Source organism: Pseudochaenichthys georgianus, unplaced genomic scaffold (assembly GCF_902827115.2).
Source record: "Pseudochaenichthys georgianus unplaced genomic scaffold, fPseGeo1.2 scaffold_908_arrow_ctg1, whole genome shotgun sequence".
NCBI lineage: Eukaryota > Metazoa > Chordata > Actinopteri > Perciformes > Channichthyidae > Pseudochaenichthys > Pseudochaenichthys georgianus.
The window spans coordinates 1-15,000 of NW_027263442.1; the positions used below are offsets into that span (position 1 = coordinate 1).

Genomic DNA, 15,000 nt, shown 5'->3' on the forward strand with positions numbered 1-15,000 from the left:
TCATAAACAATCTCTTTCCTTTCAGCTTAGATCAATGAGACACACACACACACACACACACACACACGCACACATACACACACACACACACACACACACACACACACACACACACACACACACGCACACATACACACACACACGCACACATACACACACACACACACACACACACACACACACACACACACACACACACACACATGTATACATCACTTCAGGGGACATTACATTGACTTACATGCATTTCCTGGAGACTTATCCTAACCTAAACCAAGTCTTCACCCTAACATTAATGACCCCCCTTATGGGGACCTCCAATGTGTCCCCATAAGGGAAGCCAGTCCCCACACGTGACTATGTAGACAGATGTAGGTCCCCACAAGTATAGTAATGCTAGACCACACACACGCACACACACACACACACACACGTGCGCACGCACAAACACACACACACACACACACACACATGCACACGCACGCACACACACACACACACACACACACACACACACACACACACACACACATAAAGGTGTGTTTGAAGTTAATGGTTCAATAAAACTCTGAAGTCTTGAAAGACAGGTATAGAGACGGAACATCACAAAGACGGGTTTCTACTTCCTCGCCTGAAGTGTGCTATGTTCGCCTCTAAGGCATCACTCAGAGCAGCTGGGGTAACCTCAGGTCCTTCCTGTTGTTTATTATCCTGATGGTGATGTCACAGTCCTTGCTTACCTCTCCTGTGATTGGCCACCACCAGGAAGCTGCTGTTGTGGATGCTGAAGGACTCCCAGTCCAGAGCGGAGTGCGTCTCCAGGGTCTGGTGACGCAGGAAACGCCTCCGCCGCTGGTTCCAGCGGAAGATGACGGACAGCTCAGGCTCCGCCTCCTGGGAGTTCGCCACCACCAGGAAGGCCTGAGCAGACCAATAGCATTCATTCAATGGATCAACAACAATAACAACATAAGACAACACAGTTCATGTCCAGTGCACTCTTCATCACATGCTTCTCTGGTGCTGCAGTCTTATCTTCCTCGCCAAATACTCCGTTCAGCTTCAAAGGAGCTGTTCTAACAACTCGCTCCAACACGCACGCAGCTTCCTCCGGAGCGGGCCAACAGGCTGAGCGAGCGGTCGGGGGGCAACCACATGTTTCTTTGTTTGAATTCCTTCTGTTACTAATCCAAACCATGAACATAGTGACATCATGAGGGAACACACGTGCTCCTATTGGCTAGCGCTCCATCACATTGTACGTGATAGACTAAGGGGCGGGACATCTCTAAGTGGTTGACCAATCACAACAGAGCCGGCCAGCTAACCAATCAGAGCAGCTCTGGTTTCAGACAGAGGGTGAAAAGAGGAGCTGCAGCTCAGGCAGGATGGAGCATGGAGACGTGTCCCAGTAGAGACACCACATACTGATATACACCTAAACATCAGCAGGAGAGGACTCTTTAAAGTAGAGACACCACATACTGATATACACCTAAACATCAGCAGGAGAGGACTCTTTAAAGTAGAGACACTACATACTGATATACACCTGAACATCAGCAGGAGAGGACTCTTTAAAGTAGAGACACTACATACTGATATACACCTGAACATCAGCAGGAGAGGACTCTTTAAAGTAGAGACACTACATACTGATATACACCTGAACATCAGCAGGAGAGGACTCTTTAAAGTAGAGACACTACATACTGATATACACCTGAACATCAGCAGGAGAGGACTCTTTAAAGTAGAGACACTACACACTGATATACACCTGAACATCAGCAGGAGAGGACTCTTTAAAGTAGAGACACTACATACTGATATACACCTGAACATCAGCAGGAGAGGACTCTTTAAAGTAGAGACACTACACACTGATATACACCTGAACATCAGCAGGAGAGGACTCTTTAAAGTAGAGACACTACATACTGATATACACCTGAACATCAGCAGGAGAGGACTCTTTAAAGTAGAGACACTACACACTGATATACACCTGAACATCAGCAGGAGAGGACTCTTTAAAGTAGAGACACTACATACTGATATACACCTGAACATCAGCAGGAGAGGACTCTTTAAAGTAGAGACACTACATACTGATATACACCTGAACATCAGCAGGAGAGGACTCTTTAAAGTAGAGACACTACATACTGATATACACCTGAACATCAGCAGGAGAGGACTCTTTAAAGTAGAGACACTACACACTGATATACACCTGAACATCAGCAGGAGAGGACTCTTTAAGGTAGAGACACTACATACTGATATACACCTGAACATCAGCAGGAGAGGACTCTTTAAAGTAGAGACACTACATACTGATATACACCTGAACATCAGCAGGAGGGGACTCTTTAAAGTAGAGACACTACATGCTGATATACACCTGAACATCAGCAGGAGAGGACTCTTTAAAGTAGAGACACTACATACTGATATACACCTGAACATCAGCAGGAGAGGACTCTTTAAATTAGAGACACTACATACTGATATACACCTGAACATCAGCAGGAGATGACTCTTTAAAGTAGAGACACTACATACTGATATACACCTGAACATCAGCAGGAGAGGACTCTTTAAAGTAGAGACACTACATACTGATATACACCTGAACATCAGCAGGAGAGGACTCTTTAAAGTATACTGATATACACCTGAACATCAGAGCATGGAGAGGACTCTTTAAAGTAGAGACACTACATACTGATATACACCTGAACATCAGCAGGAGAGGACTCTTTAAAGTAAAGACACTACACACTGATATACACCTGAACATCAGCAGGAGAGGACTCTTTAAAGTATACTGATATACACCTGAACATCAGAGCATGGAGAGGACTCTTTAAAGTAGAGACACTACATACTGATATACACCTGAACATCAGAGCATGGAGAGGACTCTTTAAAGTAGAGACACTACATACTGATATACACCTGAACATCAGAGCATGGAGAGGACTCTTTAAAGTAGAGACACTACATACTGATATACACCTGAACATCAGCAGAGAGGACTCTTTAAAGTAGAGACACTACATACTGATATACACCTGAACATCAGCAGGAGAGGACTCTTTAAAGCAGAGACACTACACCCTGGGCTCCAGGCCCCTGTATGCTTAAAGCTGGAGCAGCTCTCACCTTCCCGTCGATAGTGAAGTGTTTCCAGGCCCGAGCCTCCTGAGTGCTGATGTTCTGATAGAGAACAAAGGACCCGTTGCTCCACTTGTAGAGACCGGAGCCGGGCCGGGAGTCCCTGCAGGACGAGGACACATGTCTTATATATATATATTTAGAGGAGGATTTTACTCACAATGTTTTGATAACTCTGTCGTTTATTTGTATTTCCAGGAAGTCTTTCTCACATGTATTAATATTTTCCAGGACATGTTTCTCATTTGACTCTTTTGGAGAATTATATTGATATGTTTGGATAATTATTTGTTCTTTATTTATATTTTTCCTGGACTGTTTACTCAAACCTCTTTAGTATTACATGTCTTCATTGTATTGGTTTTATTTTGTATATATTTTCTGACATACATTTAGAATATTCAGGAGGATTTCTTAGAATATTTCTTCTGACATTATTTTGGGGAAAATGTTATTTATATTTTTGGAGAATTCTCTGTATTTTTTTCTTTTGTAATTCAATTTGTTTTCCATTCAGAACAAAGAATCATTGGCAGTACACTGCATGAGTAAATGTGTGTCTCTTTGTACATTTATTATAAGTGTATTAACGTATTTATCAGTAGTTCTTTGAGACACAGAGGACACATGTCATCGACAAAGAATGTTCTTTTTACGTAAATGATTGTCTTTTAAAGTCGGCAACAGAAAGGTTAAGATGTTTTATCATGCTCTTATTGAAAGTGTGCTCTCCTTCGTTATCACATGCTGGTTCGGCACTCAGGCTCAGAAAGAGTCAGTCAGGAGGGCCGTAACATTGTCCAGTAAATTGTCAGGAATCTCATGTTCTAGTCTAGAATGCTTATACAAGGACAGAGTTTTAAAATTGGCACACAATATTGTGAGTTTTTTCATTATATTTTCCTGAAATTCACGGATATATATTTGGGTAAGTCTTTGTATATTTATTTATATTTTTTCTGAATATCTTTCTGACATTTTTCTCACATTTATTTACATTTTCTAGGAGATGTTTCTGATAGTTTGAAAATGTTCTTCGGGGACATTTTCAAATTCTTTTTTTATGAATTAATTAATTATATTTTCCTAAAATTATCAAATACAATTTGATAATTCTTTGTTGTGTATTTATATTATTCCTGGACTTGTTACTGCCATTTTACCCATATCTCTTTATTATTATTAGTAAATGTATTAATTGTATTGTTTTTTTTAGGATATCTCTTCTGACATTTGACTAATACTTTCGGAGAAATGTCCCTTATATATTTTTGGGAGATTTATTTATACATTTATTATAAGTTTTTCAAGATTTTTTTCAGATTTTCTTTTTTTAAACGAAGCATTTGTTGAGTTAATTAAGGGCCTGTAACTGATTCACCAGCTCTTATGTAATGTAGTTATTTGAATCACAGAGGACACGTTGGTCCTGAAGACCTTGAGCTGAAACCAGAATCCTAACATTGGTCCCAGTTTGAGTTCAGTTACCTGTTGGCTGCAGCCAGGAAGAGGCCTTCAGACGGGATGGAGAACACCTCCACGTCGAAGGTCTCTGAGCTGGTGTAAAGGTCCTGGTGGTCCTCTACGTAGTCCAGACGCTCCTGATCTGCAGAGAGGAGACACGTGGAGGTAAAGGTGGGGTTCAGTATTTAAAATTATATAACAAATGGGGTGGGATTAAATAAATGTTTAATCCCAATCAGACAAAGTCTTCTGTGCCTTTAATATAATGTCAGTCCGCCCTAGAAGTGAATCATTTTGGGGGATCATCTTTGTACATTCATTCATTGTATTGATTTCCCCCTGAAATGTTACGAATATTTGTTGATAATATCCTCGTTTATATATTTAAAATGTTTCGGATTTTTTCCTCACATTATTCTGGACTTTTTGTAGAATTGTAATCACATGTTACTGGTATTCTTCATTAAAGCCTCACGGTGCAGCAGCGTCCTCCAGCAGACACTTCCGCTGATACGGTTTTTAAGCTATTAACTTCATCATTTCTTCTGTGCCTTTAATATAATGTCAGTCCCCCCTATAGGTGATTCATTTTAGGGAGGAATCTTTGTACATTTATTCATTTAATTTTTATATTTTTCTGAAATGAAACAAATATATTTTTAATAATTCCGATAATGAATTTATTTCCTTCTGGAATTTTTTTCTTAAAGGTCCCATGTCATGGCTATTTCCACTGATCATAATTCCATTGTTGTGGTCTACTAGAATAGATTTATACTGTGCAATGTTCCAAACTCACATTGTTTCGCATACAGCATCTCTGTAAACTATGTGTATTCACTCTCTCCACTAAACGGCTCGTTGCAGCTCTTGCCCCCCCCTCCCTGTGAGCCCAGTGTGCTCCGATTGGGGGACCGGTCGGGACGTTGTGAATCGCGCTGAGCTCCGTGGAGGTGTGATTTCCTTGTTTAGCGATACACATCGAAACACAGCCAAACTCACCCTGAGCACACACAAAGTCACAGCCGAAGTAAAAACAATAAGTGTGGCTTGATGTTGAGTAAGGAAAAGGTTGATAAACGCTGTGAGAATGGGTCTGCAGAGAGAATTTCGCCGCGATCCCAACTGTCTGTTATCAGCCTGCAGCCAGGGAGGAGAGATCAGCAGAGCTGCCTGCACTGAGTGTGAGGAAGTCCGTGGATTGGTCAATTTGGACCAATCAGCGGGGGCTTAACGTAACGGCTCCGCGGACGTAACGTAACGGCTCCACGGATTGGTCCATTTCGTTCCGGGGACCACATGACATCATGATGTCCCCGGAAGAATCACATGGACAGTGAGTATCTCCAACGAGGCGTTTTGGGGAGGTATTTTCTGTGTTTTACTCGCTACATGGTGTACTTTGAGGGTTTTGACTCTGCACACCGTTTACATGCAGAAAAACCTTCATAACAACAAGGGGACGGGCAATAACTGGAAAAGCATGACATGTCACCTTTAAATGATTCCGGAAGTATTATCCCATTGTACTGGTAGTTTTCATTAGAAAAAAGACCCCGTGACCCCGGGGTCATGCACCTGGGCTTGATTCAGGATAGTATGATAGGAAAGGAGGACCTCTACCTCTTTGAAATCTTGATACTAGCGGGTGAAAAGGCCATCACACGGAACTGGTTACTGACCGACTGTCTAAGGACTAAAGCAGAGATCTGTGAACAACGCTGGGAGAAATGGACAATGTAAAGGGAAAAGAAAGACTGTAAACATGGAGTAGTGTGTTCCCCTGTTTTGTGTTTTCTACATATGTAGTTGTGTGTGTTATATATCTGTCGAATGAAAATGAAAGAATTTAAAAAATAAAAAGTCTCACGGTGCAGCAGCGTCCTCCAGCGTCCTCCGTCACAGATGAAGAGGCCTCGGCTCTGGGCGTTGAACCACAGCTGACCCCCTTCTGGTTCTGAACACAGAGGACGGGTTCCCGAAGTCACGCGGGCCTCCGCCTCTGAAACACAACAAGAGACCATCGTTAGCATCCAAAGATAATCAATAATCAGCTAATGTAATGGTAAACCATCACAGCCTGGGACTTGTTCATTAATCTGACTGCGTTGTCAGAATCAGGTTTATTGGGGCGGTCTGGGCTCATTCGCACCCCTTCAGTTTATTTATACCATATATACTATTTTGTATGTTCTTTCCCACTATGAAGACTTTTCTTTTTGTCGCTGCTTTTATTTGAACTATTCATATCTTAAACTGCACTGTAACCTTTATCCATGTATTTTTCCTTAATGTTTATTTTATTAGCTTTTCTTTTTTAATGCTTAATGTCTTTCATTTTTTTTTGTAAAGCACTTTGAATTGCCTTGCGTTGAAAAGTGCTATATAAATAAACTTGCCTTGCCTTGCCTTATGACTATGCATGTCACTACGTTTGGTATTCCTGTCATGCTGTGTTTTTTCTTTATTATTTCTTGTTTGTCTTCTCTGTTGGAAAGAAGTCTGAACGATTAGAATGGGAGGGATGAAACCCTCTTTAATGGTCACTGTTGGGGAATAATTCTCCTGGCTATCTAACCTGTTGCCCTTTGACGTTTATGACCAACCCTGACGTCGGTTACCTCCCTTAAGGAAAGGGGCTGCTGCAGCCATATGTTGTTGTTCCCAGTTTATGACCGGGCAACTCTCAGTCACAAATGACTTATTGTTGTGAGTACGCTGGAACGCTTCCTTCTCGGTGTTTGTGGACTCCAAGGTGTGAAATCTTCGAGGCCACAAGTGACAGACGCAAGTGATTCAGTGTTCCCAGCTTTTAGGCTATCTCCTCAAATATGTTTATTAGTGGAATGCTGTTTCCACGATAGTTATTCAAATCTTTATTCTTCCCCTTATTATTATTTCACCAATACTTCGGCTCTCCATAACTTCAGATTACTTTCAGCTACAGAAACCATTCAATTATTAAACTATTCAGCCTTTTCAGGAATCGATGGGAAACCTTCAACTTTTTTAAAATATTTGATACTTTTTGAAATATTCAGCTTTTTAAACTCTTTTTTTTAACATGGAAGTCAATGGGAGATGCCTTCAAATCCTCTTTTAACTAGACCTTACGCCAAATGCTTCTCCTTCCACATACTTTCAGCTACAGACTTCATTCCAACTTTAAAATGATCACAAGACCTTCAGCTATTCAATTTTCATTCAAATGTTTGATATCTTTTACACTTTTTGAGATATTGAACTTAGTTTGGAGCTTGGCAGAGAGGCCTTTTTCAGATCTTAACATTGGAGTGGATGGAGCAGCTCTTTAAGTCTACAGTGCTTTGATCTCAAAACAGAGTGCAGCAGTGCTTGAAATCCTCCCCAAAAATGTTTTAAACTTGCCATACTTCCCAGACCCTACACTCCTCAGACATATTTGTTCATGAAAAACGTAGGAAAACCTCTCCTAGGCTGGAAAATAAAAACAAATTAAGAACAAATAGTAAACAAAATGCCTCTCGAGGGCATGAAGAGACAAAAACGTTCAACATGTCTCCATTAAGATCAATTGTAAATCCAGCCTGCTCTTCCCTCACAGCACCAGCTGCAAACCTTTAGTTCATCTGCCAAAAACGCCACATTATTGACCCAAAAGTGCAAAAAAAGCATAGACACTCCCCACGGTCCAGAGACGCTCCACGCATTGAAATTTCACCGATATCTGTTACGGTTCTTCAACAAAACGTTCACATGTAAGAGCTTTATCTCTCATTCAGATCAATGGAAAAGCTCCCCTCTGACTGATTACTGCACATCACCATGGAAACCTTTGATCTCTGGACTCACGGGCGGTTGTTATGATAAGACCTCGTTAGCTCAAACACAAACACCTGTGTGATGATGTCATAACTCCAACTGACGAGCTCAGAACGCCAGCAACCATCACACTGTGGCATCTTCTAATCAGAGCAGACACGCCCACAGACACACGCACGCACACACACACACACACACACACACACACACACACACACACACACACTCTCACACACATGCACACACACACACACACACACACACACACTGAACATCTCTCACTCTCACACACACAGACAGACACACACACACTGAACATCTCTACCACACACACACACACACTCTCTCTCACTCTCACACACACACAGACCTTGCTCAAGGGCACCACGGCAGGGCAGGAGGTGAACTGGGACCTCTCCAAGTAGCAGTCCACACTCCATATCCTGCGGCTCCCAGTCCAAGCCCCTACTGACTGAGCCACTGCCGTGTATTGCCTACACTTGTATGTTTCTTCTCAATAAAAATATTTAGACTTACTTAGACTTGATTTAGAAAATGTAAAACACAGATAAAGAACTATTTTAAGAAAACTATAATAACATTACAAAATAATATATAGTCAAATATAGCAGTAACTACATAGAACTCTCACTAGAACATTTTCCTTTTTTTACTGTGAGAAATTAGCACTTTGACTGCAGTAATGTGAACACTTCATACAGAGAACAACACGTCCCTCTGTAATGAGGGCTATACGGTAAATACTGCAGTTCAAGTACCTCCCGTTGTCCAGACAGCGAGGAGCATGATTACCTGTGATGGAAAGCCCCTCCGTCACAGAACTGAGAACCATTTATTGTTTGTGATATCAGCGTCTGGTTTTCAACAGTAACTGTATCCGAGTGTGGTTTCACTGACAGCTCGGTGTTAATTAAGGTAATGAAGGTCTGCGTCACTCCTTCAGACCACACGTCTTCATTATGAGCAGACAGGGAGAGATGACTCTTATTAAATAAATCATCACACGTCAGTCAGCATCAGCTGCAGGGAGATCAACCCCAGAGATAACTGAGAAACCTGGAGGGAAACTACAGCACACAGGACGTTAGAGATAAAGGAGAGCTGTTAGCTCCAGTAGAGTATTAGCACCTAATGTTAGCACCATTACAAGTATACTGAACTAGCTGTTAGCTCCAGTAGAGTATTAGCACCTAATGTTAGCACCATTACAAGTATACTGAACTAGCTGTTAGCTCCAGTAGAGTATTAGCACCTAATGTTAGCACCATTACAAGTATACTGAAGTAGCTGTTAGCTCCAGTACAGTATTAGCACCTAATATTAGCACCATTACAAGTATACTGAACTAGCTGTTAGCTCCAGTAAAGTGTTAGCACCATTACAAGTATACTGAACTAGCTGTTAGCTCCAGTAAAGTATTAGCACCTAATGTTAGCACCATTACAAGTATACTGAACTAGCTGTTAGCTCCAGTAGAGTATTAGCACCTAATGTTAGCACCATTACAAGTATACTGAACTAGCTGTTAGCTCCAGTAGAGTATTAGCACCTAATGTTAGCACCATTACAAGTATACTGAACTAGCTGTTAGCTCCAGTAAAGTATTAGAACCTAATGTTAGCACCATTACAAGTATACTGAACTAGCTGTTAGCTCCAGTAAAGTATTAGCACCTAGTGTTAGCACCATTACAAGTATACTGAACTAGCTGTTAGCTTCAGTAAAGTATTAGCACCTAATGTTAGCACCATTCCAAGTATACTGAACTAGCTGTTAGCTCCAATAAACTATTAGCACCTAATGTTAGCACCATTACAAGTATACTGAACTAGCTGTTAGCTCCAGTAAAGTATTAGCACCTAATGTTAGCACCATTACAAGTATACTGAACTAGCTGTTAGCTACAGTAAAGTATTAGCACCTAATGTTAGCACCATTACAAGTATACTGAACTAGCTGTTAGCTCCAGTAAAGTATTAGCACCTAATGTTAGCACCATTACAAGTATACTGAACTAGCTGTTAGCTCCAGTAAAGTATTAGCACCTAATGTTAGCACCATTACAAGTATACTGAACTAGCTGTTAGCTCCAGTAGAGTATTAGCACCTAATGTTAGCACCATTACAAGTATACTGAACTAGCTGTTAGCTACAGTAAAGTATTAGCACCTAATGTTAGCACCATTACAAGTATACTGAACTAGCTGTTAGCTCCAGTAAAGTATTAGCACCTAATGTTAGCACCATTACAAGTATACTGAACTAGCTGTTAGCTCCAGTAAAGTATTAGCACCTAATGTTAGCACCATTACAAGTATACTGAACTAGCTGTTAGCTCCAGTAGAGTATTAGCACCTAATGTTAGCACCATTACAAGTATACTGAACTAGCTGTTAGCTCCAGTAAAGTATTAGCACCTAATGTTAGCACCATTACAAGTATACTGAACTAGCTGTTAGCTCCAGTAAAGTATTAGCCCCTAATGTTAGCACCATTACAAGTATACTGAACTAGCTGTTAGCTCCAGTAGAGTATTAGCACCTAATGTTAGCACCATTACAAGTATACTGAACTTGCTGTTAGCTCCAGTAAAGTATTAGCACCTAATGTTAGCACCATTACAAGTATACTGAACTAGCTGTTAGCTCCAGTAAAGTATTAGCACCTAATGGTAGCACCATTACAATTACACTGGACTAGCTGTTAGCTCCAGTAGAAGTATTAGTACCTAATGTTAGCACCATTACAATTACACTGAACTAGCTGTTAGCTCCAGTAGAAGTATTAGCACCTAATGTTAGCACCATTACAAGTATACTGAACTAGCTGTTAGCTCCAGTAAAGTATTAGCCCCTAATGTTAGCACCATTACAAGTATACTGAACTAGCTGTTAGCTCCAGTAAAGTATTAGCACCTAATGTTAGCACCATTACAAGTATACTGAACTAGCTGTTAGCTCCAGTACAGTATTAGCACCTAATGTTAGCACCATTACAAGTATACTGAACTTGCTGTTAGCTCCAGTAGAGTATTAGCACCTAATGTTAGCACCATTACAATTACACTGAACTAGCTGTTAGCTCCAGTAGAAGTATTAGCACCTAATGTTAGCACCATTACAAGTATACTGAACTAGCTGTTAGCTCCAGTAAAGTATTAGCCCCTAATGTTAGCACCATTACAAGTATACTGAACTAGCTGTTAGCTCCAGTAAAGTATTAGCACCTAATGTTAGCACCATTACAAGTATACTGAACTAGCTGTTAGCTCCAGTACAGTATTAGCACCTAATGTTAGCACCATTACAAGTATACTGAACTTGCTGTTAGCTCCAGTAGAGTATTAGCACCTAATGTTAGCACCATTACAATTACACTGAACTAGCTGTTAGCTCCAGTAGAAGTATTAGCACCTAATGTTAGCATTGTTTGCTGAAATTACCTGGTAGTACAATTTAAAGAATTCTGATTTAGCTGTTAGCTAGTACCATTACAAGTATGCATACAATGGAGTAGGCTACCTCCTGTACCATTATTCCAAATTAGCTAATTACAACGTTAAAAAATACTCTTCAATTAGCTGTTAGCAACATAGACAGCATTCAAAATGAGCTGTTAGCACTTTCTGTTAGCAACATTTAGAGACTGAATATTTAAAACTTAACAGGCCTGAGTTCTGTTAGCTTTAGCGTCACTCTGATAGCATACTATGACTTTAGACCCTGCTAGATAAATTGAGTGTAATAATATAATGAGATTGGGAGGGATGAAGCCCTCTTTAATGGTCACACATGCAGAGCACACAGTGAAACACAGTGACATTTGTTCTCTGCTTTTAACCCATCCTAGTGCCAGGAGGCTAGCACTAGGAGCCACAGCTATTGCACAGCGCCCGGGGAGCAATGGGAGTGGGGGGGAAGGGGCGTGTCCGGTGCCTTGCTCAAGGGCACCACGGCAGGGCAGGAGGTGAACTGGGACCTCTCCAAGTAGCAGTCCACACTCCATTTCTAGGTCTGGTCGGGGACTTGAACCGGCGACCCTACAGCTCCCAGTCCAAGCCCCTACTGACTGAGACACGGCCTATTTTCATATCCTATAACATACAAATCAGGGCATAAACATATTTATCCTTTGACAAGAATCCCTGTCAGACAGATTAAAGAGTGCAGTGAGCAGGTAAATCAAACGCAGCCCAGACAGCTCACCTGAGTCAGGGTTATATAAGGTGAGTCACAAAGAGTTCAGTCTGTGAGCCTCAGGCTGATCTACAGACTCTTCAGATCACTGCCAGGCTCTTAAACCCCACACAGTATCAACTCACTCATATTCAAGCCTCTCTCACCATGTGCTCCAACCTCCCGGCATTTCGTGTTATCGTCACGACATGTAATCTATTGCTTCGTGTTCACCAACACGAGTTACCCTTTTCTTCGTGTCACAGAGAACGATTTAAAAAGCCATGTGTTTCTGTTGGTAGGATGCTTCGTGCCTCCGTCGTTTTGTCCGGTCGGGTCGTGGAACACCGGAAGCTGTGGGGTTCATAGAAACACTCAACACTGAGACGGCCCTGACCCCACCTCCTTCAAAGCACTCAACACTGAGACGGCCCTGACCCCACCTCCTTCAAAGCACTCACCACTGAGAGACGGCCCTGACCCCACCACCTTCAAAGCACTCAACACTGAGACGGCCCTGACCCCACCACCTTCAAAGCACTCAACACTGAGAGACGGCCCTGACCCCACCTCCTTCAAAGCACTCAACACTGAGACGGCCCTGACCCCACCACCTTCAAAGCACTCAACACTGAGAGACGGCCCTGACCCCACCTCCTTCAAAGCACTCAACACTGAGACGGCCCTGACCCCCCCTCCTTCAAAGCACTCAACACTGAGACGGCCCTGACCCCACCACCTTCAAAGCACTCAACACTGAGACGGCCCTGACCCCACCTCCTTCAAAGCACTCACCACTGAGAGACGGCCCTGACCCCACCACCTTCAAAGCACTCAACACTGAGACGGCCCTGACCCCACCTCCTTCAAAGCACTCAACACTGAGACGGCCCTGACCCCACCACCTTCAAAGCACTCAACACTGAGACGGCCCTGACCCCCACCTCCTTCAAAGCACTCAACACTGAGACGGCCCTGACCCCACCTCCTTCAAAGCACTCAACACTGAGACGGCCCTGACCCCACCACCTTCAAAGCACTCAACACTGAGACGGCCCTGACCCCACCTCCTTCAAAGCACTCACCACTGAGAGACGGCCCTGACCCCACCTCCTTCAAAGCACTCAACACTGAGACGGCCCTGACCCCACCTCCTTCAAAACACTCAACACTGAGACGGCCCTGACCCCACCTCCTTCAAAGCACTCAACACTGAGAGACGGCCCTGACCCCCCCTCCTTCAAAGCACTCAACACTGAGACGGCCCTGACCCCACCACCTTCAAAGCACTGAACACTGAGAGACGGCCCTGACCCCACCTCCTTCAAAGCACTCAAACACTGAGACGGCCCTGACCCCACCTCCTTCAAAGCACTCAACACTGAGACGGCCCTGACCCCACCTCCTTCAAAGCACTCAACACTGAGAGACAGCCCTGACCCCACCACCTTCAAAGCACTCAACACTGAGACGGCCCTGACCCCCCCTCCTTCAAAGCACTCAACACTGAGACGGCCCTGACCCCACCACCTTCAAAGCACTCAACACTGAGAGACGGCCCTGACCCCACCTCCTTCAAAGCACTCAACACTGAGACGGCCCTGACCCCCCCTCCTTCAAAGCACTCAACACTGAGACGGCCCTGACCCCACCTCCTTCAAAACACTCAACACTGAGAGACGGCCCTGACCCCACCTCCTTCAAAGCACTCAACACTGAGACGGCCCTGACCCCACCTCCTTCAAAGCACTCAACACTGAGAGACGGCCCTGACCCCACCTCCTTCAAAGCACTCAACACTGAGACGGCCCTGACCCCACCCTCCTTCAAAGCACTCAACACTGAGACGGCCCTGACCCCACCTCCTTCAAAGCACTCAACACTGAGACGGCCCTGACCCCCACCTCCTTCAAAGCACTCAACACTGAGACGGCCCTGACCCCACCTCCTTCAAAGCACTCAACACTGAGACGGCCCTGACCCCACCTCCTTCAAAGCACTCAACACTGAGACGGCCCTGACCCCACCACCTTCAAAGCACTCAACACTGAGACGGCCCTGACCCCACCTCCTTCAAAGCACTCAACACTGAGACGGCCCTGACCCCACCTCCTTCAAAGCACTGAACACTGAGAGACGGCCCTGACCCCACCTCCTTCAAAGCACTCAACACTGAGACGGCCCTGACCCCACCTCCTTCAAAGCACTCAACACTGAGAGACGGCCCTGACCCCACCTCCTTCAAAGCACTCAACACTGAGACGGCCCTGACCCCACCTCCTTCAAAGCACTCAACACTGAGACGGCCCTGACCCCACCTCCTTCAAAGCACTCAACACTGAGACGGCCCTGACCC

The 15,000-nt window shown here is 43.6% G+C and overlaps 1 protein-coding gene across 1 annotated transcript in view; it reads right to left on the reverse strand.

The window, feature by feature from the left end:
• Positions 1-727: 727 nt before the first annotated feature.
• LOC117444726 (thrombospondin-type laminin G domain and EAR repeat-containing protein-like) overlaps positions 728-15,000 on the reverse strand; it is a gene marked incomplete at its 3' end in the record, with an annotated part of 31,570 nt that continues 17,297 nt past the window's right edge. Inside the window, exons 8-11 of the mRNA XM_034080150.2 lie at positions 6,518-6,649; positions 4,672-4,789; positions 3,172-3,286; positions 728-921 (exon numbers count right to left, since the gene is read on the reverse strand). Of these exons, the coding sequence (XP_033936041.1) occupies positions 728-921; positions 3,172-3,286; positions 4,672-4,789; positions 6,518-6,649 (559 nt within the window). The remainder of the gene's footprint in view (positions 922-3,171; positions 3,287-4,671; positions 4,790-6,517; positions 6,650-15,000) is intronic.